The sequence below is a fragment of the Rhinoraja longicauda genome, chromosome 25 (assembly GCF_053455715.1).
Source record: "Rhinoraja longicauda isolate Sanriku21f chromosome 25, sRhiLon1.1, whole genome shotgun sequence".
In the NCBI taxonomy this organism is placed as follows: Eukaryota; Metazoa; Chordata; class Chondrichthyes; order Rajiformes; family Arhynchobatidae; genus Rhinoraja; species Rhinoraja longicauda.
In genome coordinates, this window is record NC_135977.1 from 15,723,727 (window position 1) to 15,749,024 (window position 25,298).

General features: G+C 45.8%; 1 protein-coding gene across 5 annotated transcripts in view; it reads left to right on the plus strand.

Annotated features, from left to right (window-relative positions):
• The first annotated feature begins 691 nt into the window (after nt 1–691).
• Nucleotides 692–25,298, plus strand: part of LOC144605839 (NACHT, LRR and PYD domains-containing protein 1b allele 2-like) — a 91,239-nt gene continuing 66,632 nt past the window's right edge. For 3 of the 5 annotated variants that reach the window (XR_013548893.1, XM_078421440.1, XM_078421443.1), the window contains exons 1-2: nt 926–1,373; nt 18,046–18,078. Coding sequence is in view for 4 of the 5 variants with exons in the window: in XM_078421440.1 (XP_078277566.1) it covers nt 1,118–1,373; nt 18,046–18,078 (289 nt within the window). In the remaining variant the exon portion in view is untranslated. Of the gene's footprint in view, nt 812–925; nt 1,374–18,045; nt 18,079–25,298 lie in introns of those variants that run through there. The other 2 variants (XM_078421442.1, XM_078421439.1) reach the window with 2 other exon arrangements.

Below are 25,298 nucleotides of genomic sequence, written 5' to 3' on the forward strand. Positions count from 1 at the left end.
TCTGGACATCCCCCAATCTCTGATGCTTCAGAGAAAACAATCCAAGTTTGTCAAACCTCACCTTATAGCTAATACCCTCCAATCCTGGCAGCATTCTTGTAAACCTCTTCCGGACTCTCTCCAAACCCACCACAAACTTTGACTGTGAATGCATAAAATACTCCAAAGGCCACCGAACCAAAGTTTTATAAAACTGCAAATGACTTCTCCTGACTCATATGCCTCAACCAATGAAGGCAAATATGCCATCTGGTTTCTTTATCACTCAATTTCTTCTTGTAAGGGGGCAATCATCCATTTAATTGTGGTGCTTCAAATTATGACAGTAGACTCTCTTTCAATCTGCTCCTGATGGGCGATACTTTCTTGTGGTCATTGTGCTATTTTGAAGATCAACTCAATTTTGGCACATTTAAAATCTCATAATTTAAGGGACTTTCAATCCAGAGTATCATTTTAGTAGGATAGGCATCTAAATCATCTGGCTGGATTATTTTATTAACGCTTCTTTTGTGAAGACAGATTTATCCACCTTACATAGAGTGAATTATTCTGCAACTCTGCTCTGAGATTCTACTCGGAAGATGCAGCATGCCAATTCTTCACATTGCAACAGTGTTCTTCCAGCTAATCTGGACGTGATAGGGTGTGCAGCAAACTGGACATGTCATCTTCAATGGGCATATTCGATATGAAGGAATCAGAGCTCTTGACTTCTCGTGAGCTGCCCACATGCCTCTCTTCAGCAGCTCTCGGGAAAACCGCCCTATTGGTGTAAAGCAGATGAAAGGGGAAGAAATGAACCAACAAGGTTTGTCTCAATGAAGGTTAAATGATTATTGTATGTAACTTGTATTGCCGTAATGTATGATTTCCCCTATTCAAGATGGCAGGCCTCCACGAAGCGCGGCCCCCTTCATTTAAATAACAGCCAGCACGTGCCGGTTCGCGGCCGTTGGTGGCTCCGGTCGCCGCGCGCTTGGGGTGCGCTCCGGGAGCGCAGGGATGGACGGCAGCGGCAGTGAATCCTCTTGCGCTGCGCCATAAATAAATCAAACAGCCCGTTTTTTCCCCACCTCTCCTTCGCAGCGAACGCTCTTTACTGCTGCAAATAACAATGAGTGACGATAGCGACGAATCAAACTCCTTCGAAGTAACTGTTTTGCTGGCGGATGGAAAGGAGGTGAGGGTGGATGTGAGGCCGGACGACACGATCGAGGATGTGAAGGGGAAGGTAATCGCGGAGATCGAGGGCAGCAGCTGGAGCCTCGACCTCTTCACCTTGATGTCCGGTCACCTCCCACTGAACGACGACGACACGGTCGCAGAGTCTGGACTTCGGGCAGAGTCTGCAATTGTTCAAAATTACACAAGTATGTGCCTCTTTGGTTGGTTACTTCTCCGGGCTGTTATATTTGGGAAGGATCACATATTCCAAATTAATAACAATTAACGATGTCCTCCGATTGATGGCCCTGGGCCTCGGCTATTGGTTGGTGTGATATCTTGAGATCAGACACAGAATAACAAGTAACTCTTGGCTGCACAGCTGCACTGTGGTTTATTCAATCATTTACAATCCTCCACCAAAGATGGTGCTATTACAACTCCTTCCACCCTAATAAAAAAATATATTACCTTGTGGACAATTTGTTTTGAATATAACGAACGGTATGAAATTTTTACAATCTTGTCTGATAGTTTACTTTTATATAACCTGAATAAAATGAGGGCATCACGCATGTATGTTGCATATACAATGATATGTGCATTTCAGGAAATAACTTCACAAATTTAATCTAACCACTGGGTTTCTCCTTCTTTCTGGATATCTTCTCTGACCAAAAGTTTCTGGCTGTTTAGAACCCCTTGGACTCGTTTTTAATCGAGTCAAGCTTTCCTTTTGACTTACATTCATAGATTCCAGTCCATCAGTCAATTTTATTTGACTGTCAACCCCACTTGAACCTCCATTTTCAGGCTGATTCAAACTCTCGCCTTTCCACTTCCAAACATCTTGACCAAGTATGTCCGTGGTCTGCACTTGCTCGCTACTCTTCCAGGTAACCACTTCACCCACTTGTGATGATGGTTTTTCACCTTTACCTTCTGATTCAATTCAACACTCCTTTCTACTCTACTTCTGTCATGATATGCTTTTTGTTTCTCCTGTTTCTCTTCTACTGTTTGAGCCAAGTTTGGTTTCAACAGTGAAAACCTTGTTCTGGGTTTTCGTTTCCAGAACAGTTCAGTTGGTGTTTGGCCAGTAGTGGTGTGAGGTGTGTTTCGATATGTAATCAGAAAGTTAGCCAGTTTGTGAAACAAAGACAACTGTCTTTTCTTTGGATTTGGATCCAGCAGTTGTTTGACTAATGTACGCTTCACAATTTGCACTGTGCGTTCTGCTGCTCCATTTGAAGCAGGATGGTATGGAGCTACTCTAGTGTGTTTTGCAGCATTCTCTTTCATGAATTGTGCAAACTCTTGTGAACAGAATTGTGGTCTGTTATCAGACACAATTTCCTCTTGAAATCCATAGGACGCAAACAACCCTCCCAAAATGTCTATGGTTTTGCTGGATGTAGTTTTTTTCATCGAAAACACCTCAACCCACTTGGAGTGTCTATCAATCACAATGAACAATTGTTGTCCATCTAACTCTGCAAAGTCAATGTGTAATCTTTGCCACACTCTAACCGGCCATTTCCATTGCTGTAGCGGTACTGTGGGTGGATTCTTTCCAACTGCTTGACATGTGCTATACTCTTTCACCGTTTGTTCTATGTCCTTATCTAGACACGGCCACCATAGATAGCTTCTAGCTAGACTCTTTGTTAGACACATTCCCAAATGCTGATCATGAAATGAAGATCTTCTAGCAATTTTACTCAATATTTTTCAGGTAGACAATAGACAATAAGTGCAGGAGAAGGCCATTCGGCCCTTCGAGCCAGCACTGCCATTCAATGTGATCATGGCTGATCATTCTCAATCAGTACCCCATTCCTGCCTTCTCCCCATACCCCCTGACTCCGCTATCCTTAAGAGCTCTATCTAGCTCTCTCTTGAATGCATTCAGAGAATTGGCCTCCACTACCTTCTGAGGCAGAGAATTCCACAGATTCACAACTCTCTGACTGAAAAAGTTTTTCCTCATCTCAGTTCTAAATGGCCTACCCCTTATTCTTAAACTGTGGCCCCTTGTTCTGGACTCCCCCAACATTGGGAACATGTTTCCTGCCTCTAACGTGTCCAATCCCTTAATAATCTTATACGTTTCGATAAGATCTCCTCTACCACTCTCACTCCCCACATGACACAACCTTGGTCTACTGAGAGTTCGTTCCTACATACAAAAAATGGTTTCAGTTCTGCCACTGAATTTGGCATTACCCCTCCGATAAAATTACTAATATCCTCCTCTGGAAGTTGGCATCTCGTTCCAAAAAGATAGCTTGCAGCTATTTCTAAGGGCTTAGGGTCATAATATTCTGTTAACTTCTTCAGAATATCCTTCAAAGGCGTGTCCTTTGGTTTGGCTGGAGCTAATAAATTCTTTACTGTATCATAAACATCGGGACCCATTTCAGTGAGAAAAATTGCTCTTTTCCTAATTTGAATTGCTTCATTCAACTGTCTTGATTCTGCATCAGAAGCTTCTACTTTAGTGATGTTATTTGCAGCAAAAAAACCTCAAAATGTTCGATGTATGCACTGAACGTTTCCCGGCTTTGCTGGAACTCACCCAATCTTCCGATATATCCACTGGGCACCGCCATTTTAGATTTTTTTTTAACAGTCTCACAGAATTCAACTTTATGACCCGATTTCCAGCTTTCCTTGACACCAAAAGTTATACAACCTTCTCCGTGCCTCTGTAGAATTCCTTATCTACACAAACATGTAAAGCTGGGGACTCGACGATCCTATTCTCGTCGCCAATTTGTGATATCTTGAGATCAGACACAGAATAACAAGTAACTCATGGCTGCACTGTGGTTTATTCAATCATTTACAATCCTCCACCAAAGGTGGTGCTATTACAGTTGGAGTTTCGAAGAATGAGGAGAGGAGAGGGGAGGGGGTATCTCATGGAAAACTACCGAATAATGACTCAGAGAGAATAGATGTGGAGAGCATGTTTCCAGTAGAGGGAGAGTTGAGGACCAGAGGTAACAGCATTAGAATGAAAGGACGTACCTGTGCAATGGAGATGAGGACAAATTTCTTTAGCGAGAGGGTGCTGAATTTGTGGAATTCATTACCACAGAGGTCGGTGGAGGCTAAATCATTGGGTAGTTTTAAAGTGGAGATTGACAAGTTCCATTAGTAAAGGCATTGAAGGTTACAGGGAGAAGGCAGGCGCATGGGTTAGAGAGGAAAAAATAGACCAACCATGATCCAATGGCAGAGAAGACCTGATAAGTCGAATGGTCTAATTCCACTCCCATTTCACATGATTTTATGATTGTTTATTCGCCAGAATAAATCATAAATGAAGTACCATGGATCATAAAAGTATGGGCATATTTCTGGATGAAGTAATTAGGAATAAGAAAAAGGTAATTGAATTTATGAAAAAATGCAAGGCTAAAGTCTATTCCTTTTTAATGTTCCCAAAATGTTATAGCTAATTACACTTTACGAGTGCACACCCAGTGGTTATGTTCAATAATCTGATAAGTGATGTTATTATGATCAAAATCTCTATCATCTTGCTCTGTAAGTATGAGGTAACCAGGACAAGAATGTGATATTTTAGGGTGTGGTGACTACAAGGTTCTAAATGAGTTCCTATCAATATTCACCAAAAAGAAAGACATGAAAGATAGTGATTTCTGGGAGTGGTAAGCAGATAATCTGCAGAAGGTCAGTATTAAGAAGGAGGTGGTGTTAGATGCCATGAGATACATACAATGTACTCCATAATGTTTGTGACAAAGACCCATCATTTATTTATTCGCGTCTGCACTTCACAATTTGAGATTTGTAATAGAAAAAAAAATCACTTGGTTAAAGTGCACATTGTCAGATTTTAATAATTTTAATACATTTTGGTTTCACCATGTAGAAATTACAGGAGTGTTTATACATAGTCCCCCCATTTCAGTGCACCCTAATGTTTGGGACACAGCAATGTCATGTAAATGAAAGTAGTTATGTTTAGTATTTTGTTGCATCTCCTTTGCATGCAAAGACTGTTTGAAGTCTGCGATTTGTGGACATTGTCAGTTTCTGGGTGTCTTCTCCAATGATGCTCTGTCAGGCCTGTATTTCAGCCATCTTTAGCTTCTGCTTTTTTGGGGGCTAGTCCTCTTCAGTTTTATCTTCAGCATATAAAAGGCATGCTCAATTAGGTTCAGATCGGTTGATTGACTTGGCCACACAAGAATTGACCATTTTTGTAGCTTTGAAAAACTCCATTGTTGCTTTGGCGGTATGTTTGGGATCATTGTCTTGCTGTAGAATGAACTGCCGTCCAATGAGTTTTGAGGCATTTGTTTGAACGAATAGATAGGATAGACACTTCAGAATTCATTATGCTACTACCATCAGCAGTTGTATCATCAATGAAGATCAGTGAGCCAGTACCTTCAGCAGCCATATATGCCCAGGCCATAACACTCCCACCACCATGTTATACAGATGAGGTGGTATGTTTTGGATCTTTGCAGTTCCTTCTCTCCTCCATACTTTGCTTTAGCCATTACTCTGATATAAGTTAATCTTCACCTCATCTGTCCACAAGATCTTTTTCCAGAACTGTGGTTGCTCTTTTAAGTACTTCTTGGCAAACTGTAACCTGGCCATCCTGTTTTTTTGCAGCTAACCAGTGGTTTGCATCTTGCAGTGCAGCCTCTGTATTTCTATTCATGAAATCTTCTGAGGACAGTGGTCATTGACTAATCCACACCTGACTCCTGAAGAGTGTTTCTGATTTGTTGGACAGGTGTTTGAGGATTTTTCTTTATTATAGAAAGAATTCTTCTGTGATCAGCTGTGGAGGTCTTCCTTGGCCTGCCAGTCCCTTTGTGATTAGTAAGCTCACCAGTGCTCTTTTTTTTCTTAATGATGTTCCAAACAGTTGATTATGGTAAGCCTAAAGGTTGGCTGATGTCTCTAACAGTTTTATTCTTGTTTCTCAGTCTCATAATGGCTTCTTTGACTTTCATTGGCACAACTTTGGTTCTCGTGTTGATAAACAGCAATAAAAGTTTCCAAATGTGCTTGAAAAACTGGAGGAAAGACAGTGCTGAGAGCTCTCTTATACCTGCATTAAGGAGGCAATTAAACACACCTGAGCAATTACAAACACCTGTGAAGCCATGTGTCCCCAACATTATGGTGCCCTGAAATGGGGGGATTATGTATAAACACAGCTGTAATTTCTACATGGTGAAACCAAAATGTATAAAAATAGCCTTTAATAAAATCTGACAATGTGCACTTTAACCACATGTGATTTTTTTCTATTACAAATCTCAAATCGTGGAGAAAAGAAGCAAATAAATAAATGATGGGTCATTGTCCCAAACATTATGGAGGGCACTGTAAGAGTTGATAAATCCCAAGGGCTAGGTAAAATCTATTCCATCTCCGGAGATGTTGCCTGATTACGGAGTTACTCCAACGGTTGTGTCTTTGTATGTAGATCAACATCTACAGTCGAATATCTATTCCCTGTTGCTATGTGAATCAAGGAGGAGACAACAAGGGACTGATGGAGGCTGTTGTGTCTTTGTCAGTCACAGATGAGGTGCTAGAAAACTGGAGGTTAGCTTATGTCCCTTTATATAAGGGCTGAAGGGATAAGACAGGTAGCTGCTGGCCTCTGAGCCTTTAATCAGTAGTAGGGATATTATTGGAGACAATCCTAAATGATGGGATTTAGGACATTTGGAAAGGCAAGGGCTGACCAGTGAAATTCAGCACAGCTTTGTGCAGGCAGCATCCTTCTTATTAATTTAATTCAAGAGTCAAGAGAGAGTTAAGAGTGTTTTATTGTTATATATGTCCCAGATGGAACAATGAAATTCTTACTTGCAGCAGCACAACAGAATATGTAAACATAGTACACTGTAAACAATATAATAAACGAGAGAAAAAAAGTTCAGTGTGTATATATATACACATACTCACAAATATACATAAATAGATCATATATACACACACACACACACACACACACACACACATACGTATGCACAAAAAACAAACAACAATAGTGCAATAATAACAATAGTTATTATGTAGTTCAAAGCTGATTTGAGGTTGAAGTGTTTAATAGTCGAATGGCTGAAGGGAAGAAGCTGTTCCTGAACCTGGACGTTACAGTTTTAAGGCTCCTGAATCTTTTCAGTATCTTCTTCCCGATGGCAGGGATGAAATGTGTGTGTGTGGCCAGGGTGGTGTGGGTCTCTGAATATGCTGGCTGCCTTTTTGAGGCAGTGATTCCGGTAAATCCCTCTAGATGGTAGAGAACTGGTTATGGACTGGGCAGTGTTCACAACTTTTTGCAGTCTTTTTCGCCTTTGGGCATTCAAGTTGCCGAACCAGGCCGTGATGCAACCAGTCAATATGCTCTCTACTCTACACTTGTAGAGGTTCAAGAGAATCTTTTTGACATACCAAATCTCTGTAATCTTCTCAGGAAGTAGATCTGCTTTCTTTATAATTGCATCAGTGTGCTGAGGACATAACAAAGAAAATTAATAAAAGCAGGGCAGAAGACTTTGCCTGTATAGACTCTGTACAGCATTTGATAAGGTCACACATGATAAGGTTGATCCAGAGGGTTCAGGCACACCAGATCCAAGCCAACCTACTCAATTAGTTCCCAAACCGGCTTGGTAGTAGGAGGCAGAGAGTAGTGGTGGAAAGAAGCTTTTTAAAAAGTCTTTGACTACTTTGATGTACCGCAGGCATTATTACTGGAACTCTTGTTTGTGTTATATATTAAGTACTTAGATGTGAATATGAAATTAATAATTTTGGGATGACATCAAAGTTAGAGATTAGTGAATAGCTAAGAAGATTGTCTAAGCTCCAGCAGGATATAGATCAGATAGAAAGTTAGGTGGAGTTTTGTAAATGACTTTTAAATTCCAAAAAGGGCAAGGTGATGTATTTTGGGAAGTCAAATAGGAGTTGGACATGTATAGTAAGTGTAAGGATTTTAAGGAATGTTGATGAACAGAAGGACCTTGTTGTTCATGTCCATTATTCCCTGAAAGTGACAAGACAAAGAGAAAGCGTGGTGATGAAGTCACATGCCACCAAAATCTTCACTGTAGATCTAGGTTTAGAAAAAACAAATGGGGATGTTGCAATTTTACAAAACACTGGTTAGATTGCACTTGTAGATTATTGTCACTACTCTATAGGAAGGATGAATGAACATAAAGAGCGCTTACAAAGTTACAAAGTGTTCTTTACCCCTCCCCTTACCTCACAGCAGTCTCATCATGCCAGGTCCTCCATTGTCCATTGTTCTTCTCCATCCTGGTGGTCCCCCTATGCCGGGTCCTCCATTGTCCATTGTTCTTCTCCCTCACTCACGGCGGTTCCCCCCATGGCAGATTCTTCTTTATTCTTTCCCTTGGCAGCGGTGTCCTCACTCCGAGGAAGGAAGGAATTGAGGAAGGATATTCTTGCTATTGAGGGTGTGCAGCGTAGGCTTACTAGGTTAATTCCCGGAATGGCGGGACTGTCATATGTTGAAAGACTGGAGCGACTAGGCTTGTATACACTGGAATTTAGAAGGATGAGAGGGGATCTTATCGAAACGTATAAGATTATTAAGGGGTTGGACACGTTAGAGGCAGGAAACATGTTCCCAATGTTGGGGGAGTCCAGAACCAGGGACCACAGTTTAAGAATAAGGGGTAGGCCATTTAGAACGGAGATGAGGAAAAAGATGAGGACTTCAGTCAGAGAGTTGTGAATTTGTGGAATTCTCTGCCTCAAGGCAGTGGAGGCCAATTCTCTGAATGCATTCAAGAGAGAGCTAGATAGAGCTCTTAAGGATAGTGGAGTCAGGGGGTATGGGGAGAAGGCATACGGGGTACAGATTGAGAATGATCAGCCATGATCCAATTGAATGGCGGTGCTGGCTCGAAGGGCCGAATGGCCTACTCCTGCACCTATTGTCTATTGTCTTCGTCCATCGGCCGGCGCTCACATTGACCTCCGCAATGATCTCTCCACTGTCGCTGCCCGGTCCCCTCCTGAGGCACCTGTGGCACCGACCCAGGCTCTGTCAGTTGCGGGCTCCATCAACACGGGCTCCATTGGCCATGGGCTCCACCGACCCAGGCTCCGCCGGTTGTGGGCTCTGACCCGCGAGGCTCATGAGACCCGGGCTCTGACCCGTGAGACCCCGGCCTGGGCTCCGACCCATGAGGCTCCGGCCCGGGCTCCGATCCACGTGGCCCCAGCTCCGCGGCCATTGAGACCTCGACACCTCGAAAAAGCCTCCTGGCCGCATTTCTGGTCTGCAACTACGGCTCAGCAGGAAGCTATCTATTGCGTGGCTCGTGGGAAGCCTTCTGCCGTGTGGCTCAGTGGGAAGGATGTGGTTGTGCTGGATCGTGTGCACAAGGGATTCTCCAAGATATTGCCTGGACAGGAGGAATTTAGTTATGGGAAGTGATTTGATAGGCTGAATGATAAGCAAAAGAGGCTGAAGGATGACCTGATGGGATATATAAAATTATAAGAGGCAATGATAGGACAGTCAGTTGTCATCCCATGGTAGGAGTATAAAATGATAATTGGTTTAAGATGAGGAAGACATTGTAAAGGTGATTTAAAGGGAAAGATATCAGCACACGGTCTGTGCTGAATATCATCCCAAATTAAACTAATCCTTTATGCCTGCACATGATTCATATCTCTCCTTTCCGTGCATATCCATATGCCCATCTAAAAGCCACTTAAATGTCACTATTGTATCTGGCCCCACATCTGCCCTTGGCAGTGAATGTCCGGGCACCGAGCATTCTCTGTGCAAAAAGTAAATCCTCTTACATCTACTTTAAACTTTCCCCCGCTCACCTTAAACCTATGCCCGCCTGCATTTGATATTTTCACTGTGGGAAAAAGATTGACTATCTAAAAAAAGAGACAGTGCTGAAGTAATTCAGTGGGTCAGGCAGCATCTCTGGAGAACATGGATCGGTGACGTTTTGGGTCAGAATCTTTCTTCAGACTGATTGGACAGGCGAGTGGGGGGGGGAAGAAAGCTAGATGCGAGGAGGGGCACGAGATAGCCTGGCAAGTAACGGGTGATATATGTGAGTGTTTTTTTGATAGGCAGATTGTTGGACAAAGGTTAGAGATGAAAGGAAGGTGTGAGACAAAAGAAGATGCTGACTGACTCGCTGAGTTAGTCCAGCACCTTGTGTTTTTTAATGTAAACCGGCATCTGCAATTTCATAATTGTACTTTGAGTAAAGGAGCAGGATTGTCATGTTGCAATATATAGAGATTAGCTTGACTGCACCTTGAGTATTGTAAGCAATTTTGACCTAGGGAATATTCTTGCTATTGAGAGTTCAGTAAAGGATCACCAGACTGATCCCCGGGATGGCAGGCCTGATGAAGAAAGATAGATTGAGTCAAATGTTTATATCCACTTGAGTTTATTTGAAGAATCAGTGAGGATCTCAAAATGTAATACATTCAATCAGGGCTGGACAGGCGAGATGCAGAAGGTTCTTTCTGATGGCTGGAGAATCTAGGGCAAGGATCAATGTCCAAAGATAAGGAATTAGCCACTTTTGAGACAAAGATGAGGAGAACATTTTCCTCCCCAAGTGACAAGCCTTTAGAATTCGCTACCTCAGAAAATAGTTGAAACCAAAACATTAAGTATATTCAAGAGAGAACTAGATATTTTTCTGAGAACTAGTGAGATCAAGGGATAAGGATAAATAGATGAAACACAGTATTGAATATCATCAGCCATGATCATATTAAATGATGGAGAAGGCTCAATAGCCTATATCGGATCCTATTTTTATGTCTCATATCTTATCAATAGTGGGGATGCCTGGTGAAATTAGGAGTGTGACGCCATCCGCCTAAATTGTCACAGTAAAATTGGAAGAGTGACAATTAATTTTATCGACCATGGACACAGGTTCTTTGTGCCAGAAGCATAAACCATAGAACGGTACAGCACAGGAACAGATGCTTCAGGTCACAATGTCTGTGCCGAACATGATGCCAAGACCAACTATTATTACCTACACTTAATCTTTATCGCTCCATTCTGTGCATATACATATGCCAATCCAAAAGTCTTTTAAATGCCACTATCATATCTGCCTCCACCGCCACTGCCAGCAGTATGTTCTAGGCACTCACCCCTCTCAGTGTAAAAAACAAAGTCCCGCATATCTCCTTTAAGCTTTGCACTTGCATACCACGCTATGCTTCGGCGAGGAGGCTGAGGTGAGGAGGGTACAATTGTTTTAAGCCTGAACTGTTTATAGACACAAGGTAATGGCGGAAAATTTGGTGCAGTGTGTTTCCTGCAGGATGTGGGAAGATAGGGATGTCGCTGGAGCTTCTGGGAGCTACACCTGCAAGAACTGTGTCCAGGTGCAGCTCCTGAATGGACGTGTGGTGGAGTTGGAGAGGCAGTTGGATGACCTCAGGGCCATCCGGGAATGCGAAAGTTTCCTCGACAGGACCTATTGTGAGGCTGTCACGCCAAGGGTCCAGGTCGATCGAAGGTGGGAGACTGTTTCAGGGGGGAGTGGACGTGGACGTGGACTACAGGAGACCCCAGTGGCTGTGCCTATTGCAAATAGGTATACCCTCTTGGGAACTGTCGGGGCAGAAGACGTTTCCAGTCCGAGTGGCGGACCTGTTGGCAAGGATACTCGACAGGGGAGACCGAAGTCAGGAAGAGCCGTAGTGGTGGGTGACTCCATCGTCCGAGGGACGGACAGAAGATTCTGTGGCAGCAGGAGGGACTTGAGGATGGTCTGTTGCCTCCCTGGTGTCAGGGTTCAGCACATCACGGACCGGCTTCAGAAAATCCTAGTGAGGGAAGGCGATCAACCTGAAGTCGTTGTGCACGTGGGCACGAATGACGTCGGGCGGAAGAGGAAGGAGGTGCTACAGCGGGAGTTTAGAGAGTTAGGAAAAAGACTGAGAAGTAGGACGTCAAAGGTGGTTATCTCTGGACTGCTACCGGTACCTCGTGCTGGTGAGGCCAGGAACAGAGAGATAGAGGGTATGAATTTATGGCTGAGGGGCTGGTGCAGAGAGCAGGGATTTAGATTTCTGGACCACTGGGATCTCTTTTGGGCTAGGGGTGACTTGTACAAAAGGGACGGGTTACATCTTAACAGCAGGGGGACAAACATTCTGGCAGGCAGGTTTGCTAGTGCGACACCTGTGGCTTTAAACTAAGTAGTGGGGGGGAGGGGTTAACAAATTGGGAATATGAAGATGAGGTTAAAGGCAATGCAGGAGATATTGCAGAAGACTCTCGGAAGAATGGGAACAGAAGTTCTAGAGGGGAAAAGAGATTAAGGGCAGGGCCATTTGTGACCGATGTGAGAGGGGAGGTAAATACAGAAGTTAAAGTGTTGTACTTAAATGCGCGTAGTATAAAAAATAAAGTGGATGAGCTTGAGGCTCAGTTAGTCATGGGCAAGTATGATGTTGTAGGGATCACTGAGACATGGCTACAAGAGGACCAGGGCTGCGAACTGAATATTCAGGGGTACACAACGTATAGAAAAGACAGACAGGTGGGCAGAGGGGGTCGGGTTGCTCTGCTGGTAAGGAATGATATTCATTCCCTTGCAAGGGGTGACATAGAATCAGGAGATGTTGAATCAGTATGAATAGAAATGAGGAATTGTAATGGTAAAAAGACCCTAATGGGAGTTATCTATAGGCCCCCAAACAGTAGCCTCGACATAGGGTGCAAGTTGAATCAGGAGATAAAATTGGCGTGTCACAAATGTAATGCTACAGTGGTTATGGGAGATTTCAACATGCAGGTAGACTGGGAAAATCAGGTTGGAAATGGACCCCAGGAAAGAGAGTTTGTAGAGTGCCTTCGAGATGGATTCATAGAACAGCTTGTACTGGAGCCTACCAGGGAGAAGGCAATTCTGGATTTAGTGTTGTGTAATGATCCTGATCTGATAAGGGGACTAGAGGTAAAAGAGCCATTAGGAGGCAGTGATCACAACATGATAAGTTTTACTCTGCAAATGGAAAGGCAGAAGGGAAAATCGGAAGTGTCAGTATTACAGTATAGCAAAGGGGATTACAGAGGCATGAGGCAGGAGCTGGCCAAAATTGACTGGAAGGAGGCCCTAGCAGGGAAGACGGTAGAACAGCAATGGCAGGTATTCCTGGGAATAATGCAGAGGTTGCAGGATCAATTTATCCCAAAGAGGCGGAAAGACTCTAAGGGGAGTAAGAGACACCTGTGGCTGACAAGGGAAGTCAAGGGCAGCATAAAAATTAAGGAGAGGAAGTATAACATAGCAAAGAGAAGTGGGAAGACAGAGGATTGGGACTCTTTTAAAGAGCAACAAAAGTTAACTAAAAAGGCAATACGGGGAGAAAAGATGAGGTACGAGGGTAAACTAGCCAATAATATAAAGGAGGATAGCAAAAGTTTTTTAGGTACGTGAAGAGGAAAAAAATAGTCAAGGCAAATGTGGGTCCCTTGAAGACAGAAGCAGGGGAATTTATTATGGGGAACAAAGAAATGGCAGACGAGTTAAACCGTTACTTTGGATCTGTCTTTACTGAGGAAGATACACACAATCTCCCAAATGTTCTAGGGGCCGGAGAACCTAGGGTGATGGAGGAACTGAAGGAAATCCACATTAGGCAGGAAATGGTTTTGGGTAGACTGATGGGACTGAAGGCTGATAAATCCCCAGGGCCTGATGGTCTGCACCCAGGGTACTTAAGGAGGTGGCTCTAGAAATAGTGGAAGCATTGGAGATCATTTTTCAATGTTCTATAGATTCAGGATCAGTTCCTGTGGATTGGAGGATAGCAAATGTTATCCCACTTTTTAAGAAAGGAGGGAGAGAGAAAACGGGTAATTATAGACCAGTTAGTCTGACATTAGTGGTGGGGAAGATGCTGGAGTCAATTATAAAAGACGAAATTGCTGAGCATTTGGATAGCAGTAACAGGATCATTCCGAGTCAGCATGGATTTACGAAGGGGAAATCATGCTTGACAAATCTACTGGAATTTTTTGAGGATGTAACTAGGAAAATTGACAGGGGAGAGTCAGTGGATGTGGTGTACCTCGACTTTCAGAAAGCCTTCGACAAGGTCCCACATAGGAGATTAGTGGGCAAAATTAGAGCACATGGTATTGGGGGTAGGGTACTGACACGGATAGAAAATTGGTTGACAGACAGAAAGCAAAGAGTGGGGATAAATGGGTCCCTTTCGGAATGGCAGGCAGTGACCAGTGGGGTACCCGCAAGGTTTGGTGCTGGGACCCCAGCTATTTACGATATACATTAATGACTTAGATGAAGGGATTAAAAGTACCATTAGCAAATTTGCAGATGTTACTAAGCTGGGGGGTAGTGTGAATTGTGTGGAAGATGCAATAAGGCTGCAGGGTGACTTGGACAGGTTGTGTGAGTGGGCGGATGGATACATGGCAGATGCAGTTTAATGTAGATAAGTGTGAGGTTATTCACTTTGGAAGTAAGAATAGAAAGGCAGATTATTATCTGAATGGTGTCAAGTTAGGAAGAGGGGATGTTCAACGAGATCTGGGTGTCCTAGTGCATCAGTCACTGAAAGGAAGCATTCAGGTACAGCAGGCAGTGAAGAAAGCCAATGGAATGTTGGCCTTCATAACAAGAGGAGTTGAGTATAGGAGCAAAGAGGTCCTTCTACAGTTGTACCGGGCCCTGGTGAGACCGCACCTGGAGTACTGTGTGCAGTTTTGGTCTCCAAATTTGAGGAAGGATATTCTTGCTATTGAGGGCGTGCAGCGTAGGTTCACTAGGTTAATTCCCGGAATGGCGGGACTGTCGTATGTTGAAAGGCTGGAGCAATTAGGCTTGTATACACTGGAATTTAGAAGGATGAGGGGGGATCTTACAATACAATACAATACAATACAATACAATATATCTTTATTGTCATTGTACCCAGGGGTACAACGAGATTGGGAATGCGCCTCCCATACGATGCAATAATTTAGGTAATTTAGACAGCAGCAACCCAACGAAACGAACAGTTGTAACAGTTTTGGACAGGGTAAAGTGCAAGTTGATCTATGCGTTGTGGCCATCCGGCTCAGCAGGACCGGTTCATAGCAGCTATGGCCCTGGGGATGAAGCTGTTCCTGAGTCTGGAGGTGCGGGCATAGAAGGCCTTGTATCGTCTGCCCGATGGAAGGAGTTCGAACAGACTGTTGCAGGGGTGTGAAGAGTCTTTGTGGATGCTGGTGGCTTTTCTGAGGCATCGTTTGTTGTAGATGCCCTCCAAGTCTGGTAGCTGTGTTCCGATGGCCCTCTGAGCTCTATGGACTACCCGCTGTAGAGCTTTCCTTTCTGCCTCCGTGCAGCTGAGGTACCACACAGGGATTCCATGCGTTAGGATGCTCTCTATGGTGCAGCGGTAGAAGGTCGTCAGCAGCTGTTGGGGTAGACCAGACTTTTTCAGTGTTCTTAAGTAGAACAGTCTTTGTTGTGCCTTCTTGACCAGCGCAGCAGTGTTATTGGACCATGTTAGGTCCTCCGAAATGTGAGTGCCCAGAAACTTGAAGCTGGACACTCTCTCCACACTGACCCCATTGATAGAGATCGGGGCATATTCCCCGTTATGTGACCTACGGAAGTTGATGATCAGCTCCTTGGTCTTGGTGGTATTTAGGGACAGGTTGTTATCCGAGCACCAGTCCGCCAGGTTCTGCACCTCCGCTCTATAGTTTGTTTCATCCCCGTTGGTGATCAACCCGATCACCGTTGTGTCATCTGCAAACTTGACAATGGTGTTGGTGTCGAATGCAGGAACACAGTCGTGTGTGAAGAGGGAGTAGAGCATGGGGCTCAGAACACAGCCCTGTGGTGTGCCGGTACTCAGGGTGATAGTGGAGGACAGGTGCGGGCCCATTCTCACTGCCTGCGGTCGTTCCAGCAGGAAGTCCAGGATCCAGTCACATAATGACGAGCTAAGGCCTAGCTGGTGGAGTTTGGTGATGAGCTTGGTGGGGATGACCGTGTTGAAGGCGGAGCTATAGTCTATGAATAGCATCCTCACGTACGTGCCCTGTCTCTCTAGGTGAGTCAGGACAGTGTGAAGAGCCAGAGAGATGGCGTCCTCTGTAGATCTATTTGCCCTGTATGCAAATTGATGTGGGTCCAGTGAGTCAGGGATGCTGGATTTGATGTGTGAGAGGACCAGCCTCTCAAAGCTGATAATTTTATATACTTCTATCAGGTCCCCCCTCAACCTCAGGCATTCCAGAGAAGATAATCCAAATCTGTTCACCTTCTCCTTGGTAGTTAATACCCTCTAATCCAGGCATCACAGTAAACCTCTGCCCCTTACCAAAATCCCACATCCTCCCTGTATTGAGGTAATCTGAATTGCACGCAGTACTCCAAATATGTTTTAACCATATGAAACATATAAGATAATTAGGGGACTGGACACATTAGAGGCAGGAAACATGTTCCCAATGTTGGGGGAGTCCAGAACAAGGGGCCACAGTTTAAGAATAAGGGGTAGGCCATTTAGAACGGAGATGAGGAAGAACTTTTTCTGTCAGAGAGTGGTGAAGGTGTGGAATTCTCTGCCTCAGAAGGCAGTGGAGGCCAGTTCGTTGGATGCTTTCAAGAGAGAGCTGGATAGAGCTCTTAAGGATAGCGGAGTGAGGGGGTATGGGGAGAACGCAGGAACGGGGTACTGATTGAGAGTGATCAGCCATGATCGCATTGAATGGTGGTGCTGGCTCGAAGGGCTGAATGACCTACTCCTGCACCTATTGTCTATTGTCTATGCCCGCTAGTATTTAATTTTTGCGTCCTGGAAAAAAAAGTTCTGATAATTTTATATACTTCTATCAGGTCCCCCCTCAACCTCAGGCATTCCAGAGAAGATAATCCAAATCTGTTCACCTTCTCCTTGGTAGTTAATACCCTCTAATCCAGGCATCACAGTAAACCTCTGCCCCTTACCAAAATCCCACATCCTCCCTGTATTGAGGTAATCTGAATTGCACGCAGTACTCCAAATATGTTTTAACCAAAGTCCTATAAGCTGCATCATGACTTCTTGACCCAAAAGTACGCAATGCCCTGACCAATGAAGGTAAGCACACCTTATGTGAAGGAAGGAACTGCAGATGCTGATTTAAACCGAAGATAGACACAAAAAGCTGGAGTAACTCAGCTGGTCAGGCAGTATCTCTGGTGACAAGGAACAGGTGACGTTTCAACCCAAAATGTCACTTTCCTTTTCTTCAAAGATGATGCTTGACCCGCTGAGTTATTCCAGCTTTTAGTGTCTATCTTAAGTATTCCATAATGCCTTATTTACCACTTTATCTACTTGTGTTGCCGGGAGTTATGGACTTGACCCCAAGATCCCTCTGTATTTCACTGCTGTTCTTGCCATTAATTGTATATTTTCCCCTTTCATCCAACCACCCAAATTGCAACACCCCACACTTGCTTGGAATAAACTCCATCCGCCATTTCTTAGCTATTTCTCTAGCTTACATATATATCACTGTATACTTTGACAGCCTTCCTCACAGTTCAAGACCACAACAATTTTGGAGTCGTCTGCAAACTTGCCAACCAACCCATCAACATTTACGTCCAAATCATTTATATATACCACAAACAGAGCTCACAGCACAACCACTTCATGCATAGGAATTCAACAGTTTTGAGGAACTGCTTGGACAATATACAAAACATTTTGTAGAAGGCATTAGATTGGAAATCAGAAATGTCATCATCAGTTAATATCATGCAGCTTTATTGATAACATTGTTTTGCTTATGTTTTACAGCTCCAGATGGATCCGGAAACATTGATTATACCAGTAATGAATTACTTTACCTTCTTGTTAATTTAGAAAGTGTATATATAATAACTCTAAATATATGTGTCTCATTGCATTCAAACTATGATGATATTTATAATTTTGTTTCAAACATATTCCAGAAATGAAATACTGATGATGTAGATATGCCCATGTTTAAATAAATGAAATGTGCTATTTATATTACATTAAAACCTTTAATTTGATGCTGTATTTTTTAGACTGCTTGTAGACAGCATTATGCGGGTCATATTTTGTATCTTTTATAAAAAATCAGACGTTAGATATTACTACTTGTGAGATGTTTCTTTACTCAATTCTCCTTTAACTACTGAACAACAAATTGCTGGAGGAACCTAGCAGGCCAGGCAGCATCTGTGGAGGGAAATGGACAGATGATGTCCTTAATCATAACCCTTGGACTGCTGAGTTCCTCCAGCACCATGTCTTTTGCTCAAAATTCCAGCATCTGTCATCTCTTATGTCTTCTTTAACTTTTTGTGAAAGGCTGTATATTTCTTATCAAATGCCACCCAGCCCTTCCATTTTCAAGATTGTATTTCCCCCTTGTCATTGCCTCTTTGCATTCTTTCATACTATTCCATGTTATTTACCAATTTTCTTTTTTCCTATCATATTCCCCTCATTCTCCAATACTTCACCTCATCATTTCCCCCTTTTCCAGAACCCAGTTATCCTTCTCTGTCATCCAGCACTGCTTGAATGGTAACTCTTAGTTTTGACTTCCACAAGAATGAACTAATCTATACAAAATATAGTAACAAAACTAATTAGATCGTGCCAAATTTGTTTGCTGGTGTTATTGTTTGGAAGTTAGAATTCTTGTTCATTGTGTAAGTATTATTTGCATGTTTTTATACTATTATTTTGATGTATCTAATGATATTTGAGATTAGCCTGATGCATTATAGCACCTTTTCCACATGCATTTTAACAGGCTGCAATATAACTATGTTCTTGAAGGTATTTATTCACAAAATGCTGGAGTAACTCAGCAGGTCAGGCAGCATCTCGGGAGAGAAGGAATGGGTGACGTTTCGGGTCGAGACCCTTCTTCAGACTGATGTCAGGGGGGCGGGACAAAGGAAGGATATAGGTGGAGACAGGAAGATAGAGGGAGATCTGGGAAGGAGGAGGGGAAGAGAGGGACAGAGAAACTATCTAAAGTTGGAGAAGTCGATGTTCATACCACTGGGCTGCAAGCTGCCCAGGCGAAATATGAGGTGCTGTTCCTCCAATTTCCGGTGGGCCTCACTGTGGCACTGGAGGAGGCCCATGACAGAAAGGTCAGACTGGGAATGGGAGGGGGAGTTGAAGTGATCTCCCTCTATCTTCCTGTCTCCACTTATATCCTTCCTTTGTCCTGCCCCCCTGACATCAGTCTGAAGAAGGGTCTCGACCCAAAACGTCACCCATTCCTTCTCTCCCGAGATGCTGCCTGACCTGCTGAGTTACTCCAACATTTTGTGAATAAATACCTTCGATTTGTACCAGCATCTGCAGTTATTTTCTTATACTAACTATGTTCTTGGATTATGCAGAAGTTACTAAATTAAGTTTTGACCTCCCATAATGAAGCCTTTTAACATTCTTCAAAAAGATAATTTCTCAATATTCCCTCAGTAAGTGCAGTGGGAAATCTCATATTTCTGTTGGTAAAGCTTGTATTAAAATTATGTTTTCTATCTTGTACCAACTATTCACCTTCTGTTGATCTAAACTCACATAAACTTTAAAACTCTTAGTCTTTTAATACCTTGCCCTTAAATAAGTAGAATATTATACCACCTCTATTTGTATTCCTGGATATAAGAAATAGCAGATTGCTCAAGGACGAGCCTCTTCCCACAACAAACATATGATCTTTATATTTTATGTCTTTCTCTATTTCCGGCTATCTTTTTTTAATCACTTTTTGTTTGTATTTCCTCTTCATTTTGTTGAGTTTTAGATATGTATCCACTGATCACATTTTGCAGGTTTCCTGCATTAATCTAACACCATAACAAAATAGATTTTCTTCTCATTGCACCTGATGTTATTTTAGGACATATTAGTACAATAATAGAGTGAAGGAGTGTTCCAAACCTTGTGCAGAGCTCTCAAGCTGTACATCTTGCCAGGGAGACACCAGATAAACCCTGTGTTAAGGCCTATTCCCATATGCTCATGAATTGGAAGATCTTCAGTGTTTTAAAGATGAAAGGGGGCAGAATGTTGTTATTAAGTGTAGATCAGTGCATGTTCCTTTAACATAGTGACCTCACCACTACTAACCACTCCCCATGGTCTCTTGTATAATTGTAGCTTCCCCACCTCCAGCTCGCTCTCTAGTTCCAGTGATGACCACGGACAGCTAGGGCATAATGTGTGTAGTGCAATTAATAAACCTATTCAGTAAAAGACTCTGCGTACGAGGGACATCCTTTTACATGGTGTCAGAGCGGTAGACTTGCGTCTCCTGTTGATCGGTTTTATTTTATTATTTGTTCCTCCCAGTTGTGTCCCCTCCTTCCACTTTGCCATGGCTCCCTCGTGTCGTCGTCCGGACACGCTCGTTTTTGATGGGGACATAGTGCACCGCTGGACTGTCTTCCAGCGGGACTACGAACACTATATCGCGATTGCCCATCCTGATGCAAATCCTGCGGTACAGGCTCACCTGCTCCTCAACCTGGCTGGTCCGGAGGCAATGGAACGCTATGCTTCGTTCGATTTCGTCCCTCCGGAGGACCGCAACGACCCGGCATGTCTCATGGCCAAGTTCACTGCCCTGTGTGATATACCCACCAATAACATTATTGAGCGTTTTAACTTTTTCACGCGTCGTCAGACTCCAGGGGAGCACGTTGACGCCTTCATTGCTTCTTTGAGGCATATGGCTCGGCGGTGCCGCCTTGAAACGATCACACCCGACGAGATGATCAGGGACGTCCTGGTCAACGGTCTCCTAAACTCCAAGCTGCGTGACGAGCTCCTGATGAAGCCTGACCTGTCGCTAAAGGACGCCCTACATGCCGCACGCATGGCCTCTGCTGTTGCCTCAGTATCTCGGCCGGCGTCCCATGACATAAATTTCACCGGCCGCCGGCGGCTAAATGCCCCGCCGGCCAGGGTCGCCCCCTCCGCGCCCACGACGGTCACCCCTCGCCGATGCCCAAACTGCAACTTCTCGTCACACCAGTTTAACGTTTGCCCAGCGCAGGGCAAAACTTGTAATTCCTGCGGGAAACTGAACCACTTTTCTGCAGCTTGTCGTTCTCGTGGGAGACCTGTCCCTGCTCCTAGAAGGAGTCTAAACAACCTTGCGAACAGTGATAGCGCAACCGGTTCCCAGTACCAACACGAGGAACTCCCCGATCCAGATACAGTGTTTTCGCTTTTGGGTGCACCTGCGTTGATAACGGATCCTTCCGTGCATGTTACTGTCAATGGACACTCCTTCCCTGCGAAGGTCGATACTGGTGCTTTTGCAAATGTTATGTCTGTTGGCCTCTTCGAGCAGATAAGCTCGGGGGAGAGGGTTACTCCTGACGACTCCCGCCTTCATGCCTATGGGGGAGGTGTTCTGGTTGCCGTGGGGAAGGCAACGGTTATCTGTACTGTTCTGGAGACCTCTCGGCCCTTCACGTTCCTCCTGCTAGCATCTGACAACGTCACCCTGCTGGGCGCCCGTGCATGCCAGGACTTTGGCTTGGTTTCATTCCACCGCGACATCCACCTGGTGCAGGCCCCCATGGACCCCCTGATCGAGTATCCCGACCGATTTGATGACGTCCTGGGGAAGCTGCCCTGTGCCTACAAGATCGTTGTTGACCCGGGGGTCAACCCGGTGGTTAGACCGGCCCACCGTGTGTCTTTTGCCATGAAGGGCCGCGTGGAGTCCACACTACGTGGCATGGTGGACATGGGCATCCTCAAGGAGGTGAGTGCCCCCACCCAGTGGGTCTCCACCATGGTGGTCGCTGCCAAGAAAGATGCGAGCGAGATCAGGATCTGCATCAACCCAAAAGACCTGAACCTGGCTATCAAACGCCCGCACTACCCCATGCGGACGGTGGAGGACGTCGCGGCACAGGTCGGTCCAGCCACAGTTTTCTCGGTCCTAGATGCCAAGAGCTCCTTTTGGCAGATCCCTTTGGATGCACGTTCCTCCTTCCTGACCACCTTCAGCACACCTTTTGGCAGGTTCCGTTTCCTCCGCATGCCTTTTGGGATCAACTCAGCAAGCGAGGTTTTCCAGCGTACAATGGAGCAGCTGTTTGCCGGGTTGCCGTGCGCCATCATTGTGGATGACATCCTGGTGTACGGGAGGGACGTCGCTGAGCACGACCGACACCTCCGCCAAGTCCTGGACAGGGCTCGTGAGATCAATCTCAAACTTAATCAACGGAAGTGTCGATTCCGCGTTGAGGAAGTCACCTACGTTGGCCATGTTTTCACGGCGGGGGGCCTGAAGCCAGACCCCGAGAAGACGGCGGCGATCACCGAAATGCCCGCTCCCACTGACGTGCCCGGCCTGCAGCGCTTTCTGGGCATGGTCAACTACTTAGGCAAGTTCATACCCGACCTCAGCGAACTGAGTGCCCCCCTGAGGGAGCTGGCCAAGAAGGACGATGCCTGGGTCTGGCTCCCGCACCACCAGTCGACCTTCGTGGCCCTGAAGTCCAGACTCGCACGGACCCCCACTTTGCAGTTTTTCGACCTGAACAGGCCAATCGTCCTCACCTGCGATGCATCTCGGTTCGGCCTTGGTGCTGCCTGCCTGCAGCTCTATGACGACCGGCAGCTGCCCGTCTCCTATGCCTCTCGCACAATGACCCCTGCTGAACAGCGCTACGCCCAGATTGAAAAGGAGCTCCTTGCCGTGGTATTCGCGTGCTCCAAATTCAAAGACTACGTTCTGGGCAACACCTTCACCATCGAAACTGACCACCAACCGCTGGTCTCTATTTTGAACAAGCCCATCCACGCAGCCTCGTCCCGTTTGCAGCGAATGATGCTGCAGCTTCAGCGCTTTACCTTCGATATCGTGTACCGCAAGGGCAAGGAGATGTTCGTGGCAGACACTTTGTCCCGTGCCCCACTACCTTCCATTTCCCGCCATCCGTACGAATCGGCTGACCTGATGGTGTTGAACGTCAACATCGTTCCATCTTGGCAGATGCAGTCCCTGGTCACACACACTGCCGCTGATCCTGCCCTGCAACAGCTTGAGAGCGTCATCCGCCGTGGCTGGCCTGACCGACGGTCTTCCCTGCCGGCTGGTGCCGTGCCCTACTTCCTGGTTCGGGATGAACTGGTGCTGCACGAGGGCGTGGTGGTGAAGGGTCACAAGGTCGTGGTGCCGGCCGCGCTGCGAGATCACTACTTTCAGACTGCCCACAACGGACACCCCGGGGTGGAGGCCACTTTATCCCAGGCCCAAGCACAATTTTACTGGCCTGGCATGGTTCAGGACATCCGGGACAGGGTCTCCGCCTGCGCTGCCTGCAACCGCCTACTACCTCATCAGCAGCGCCAGCCTCTCCTGCAGCAGCCGGCTCCCGAGTTGCCGTGGATGGCTGTTGCCGCCGACATTTTCGAGTGGCGTGGCAAACACTACCTGGTCCTGGTGGACTCCTACTCCAGCTGGTTCGAGGTGGACCTGCTGCCGTCCCTCACGTCTGCTGCCGTCATCGGGAAGCTTCGCCGCCACTTCTCTACCTTTGGTTCCCCGGTATCTCTCCAGTCCGACAACGGCAGCCAGTTTACCAGCGCGGAGTTTGCCGCTTTCGCCACCCTGTGGAACTTTCGCCACATCACCAGCAGCCCCGAGTACCCGCAAAGCAATGGACTTGCAGAGCGCGCTGTCCGCAGCGCGAAGGAACTGATGGAACGTTGTCGGCTTGCCAGTTCTGACTTGTACCTTGCCCTCCTCAACCTCCGCAACATCTCCCGGGACCCCGCGCTCGGTTCCCCTGCCCAGCGCCTCATGTCCCGCACCACTAGACCCCCCATCCCCGTCTCCCAGCAATCCCTGAAACCAACGGCTCGCAGCCCTGCCGCTGTCAAGGAGCGCATCATCGAAAAGCAAGTCATTCAGAAGCGCTCCTTTGACAAATCGTCCCGTCCCCTTCCCCCTCTGTTCGCTGGCCAGGTTGTCCGGATGGAGTCCGCCTCGGGTCACCACCGGCTGGCCGTGGTCGTCGGCAATGCTGACTCTCCACGGTCGTACCTGGTTAATTACGAGGGCACCGTGTACCGTCGTACCCGCCAGCACCTGATGCTGGTCAACGAGCCTGCACCGCCTCCCGCGGTCCCGTATTCACCTCCCGTCCAGTCCCCGGTGCCTGATGTGCCTCCTGCTCCCGTCCATCCTCGCATGCCCCAACCTTCGCCGTCTCGGCTGTCTGTGCCCGGCTCGCCCCAGCCCACTTCCCCTCCTTCGCCTGCGCGTTTGCGGGTATCGCCGCCCCGTTCTCCTCCTTCCCCTGGTTCCCCTGCCTCGGTACCCGCACCCGTCCCTGCTCTTCCTTCGACCGAAGGGGATGGGGGGTTGCGCACCCGCTCTGGGCGACTGGTCAAGCCGCCTGTCCGGTACGGTGGGTACGAGTAGTCTGTGTTGTGCTGCATTCTATCTGCTCCCTGCTTATAGTTTAAGTCTAGCGTATGAGCCGTGGTCGCTCTTGTTTCCAAGAGGAAGGATGTAGATCAGTGCATGTTCCTTTAACATAGTGACCTCACCACTACTAACCACTCCCCATGGTCTCTTGTATAATTGTAGCTTCCCCACCTCCAGCTCGCTCTCTAGTTCCAGTGATGACCACGGACAGCTAGGGCATAATGTGTGTAGTGCAATTAATAAACCTATTCAGTAAAAGACTCTGCGTACGAGGGACATCCTTTTACATTAAGGAGCTCCTATTACTCACTACCAATAATAATAAGAGTAATGTAGGTGGTGGAGTAGAGACTTGTTTTTTCCGAGCCGGTTACAATGCTCCATGTTTTGCCCATTGTTGTGAGGCATTTCTATCAGTTATTTGTTCTGTTTCCTTGAATGTCCGATTTTAAAAAAAAAAGTATTAATTTACCTTGCTGGTAAAAATCCTCTATTGGCACCACATTAATTGCCAATCAAATCAAAGAGTTACCTGTAGCGTGGCGATAAGCCCGAAATGAAGGCGAGGAGCCAGGTGTTTCAGGAGGAATTTTAT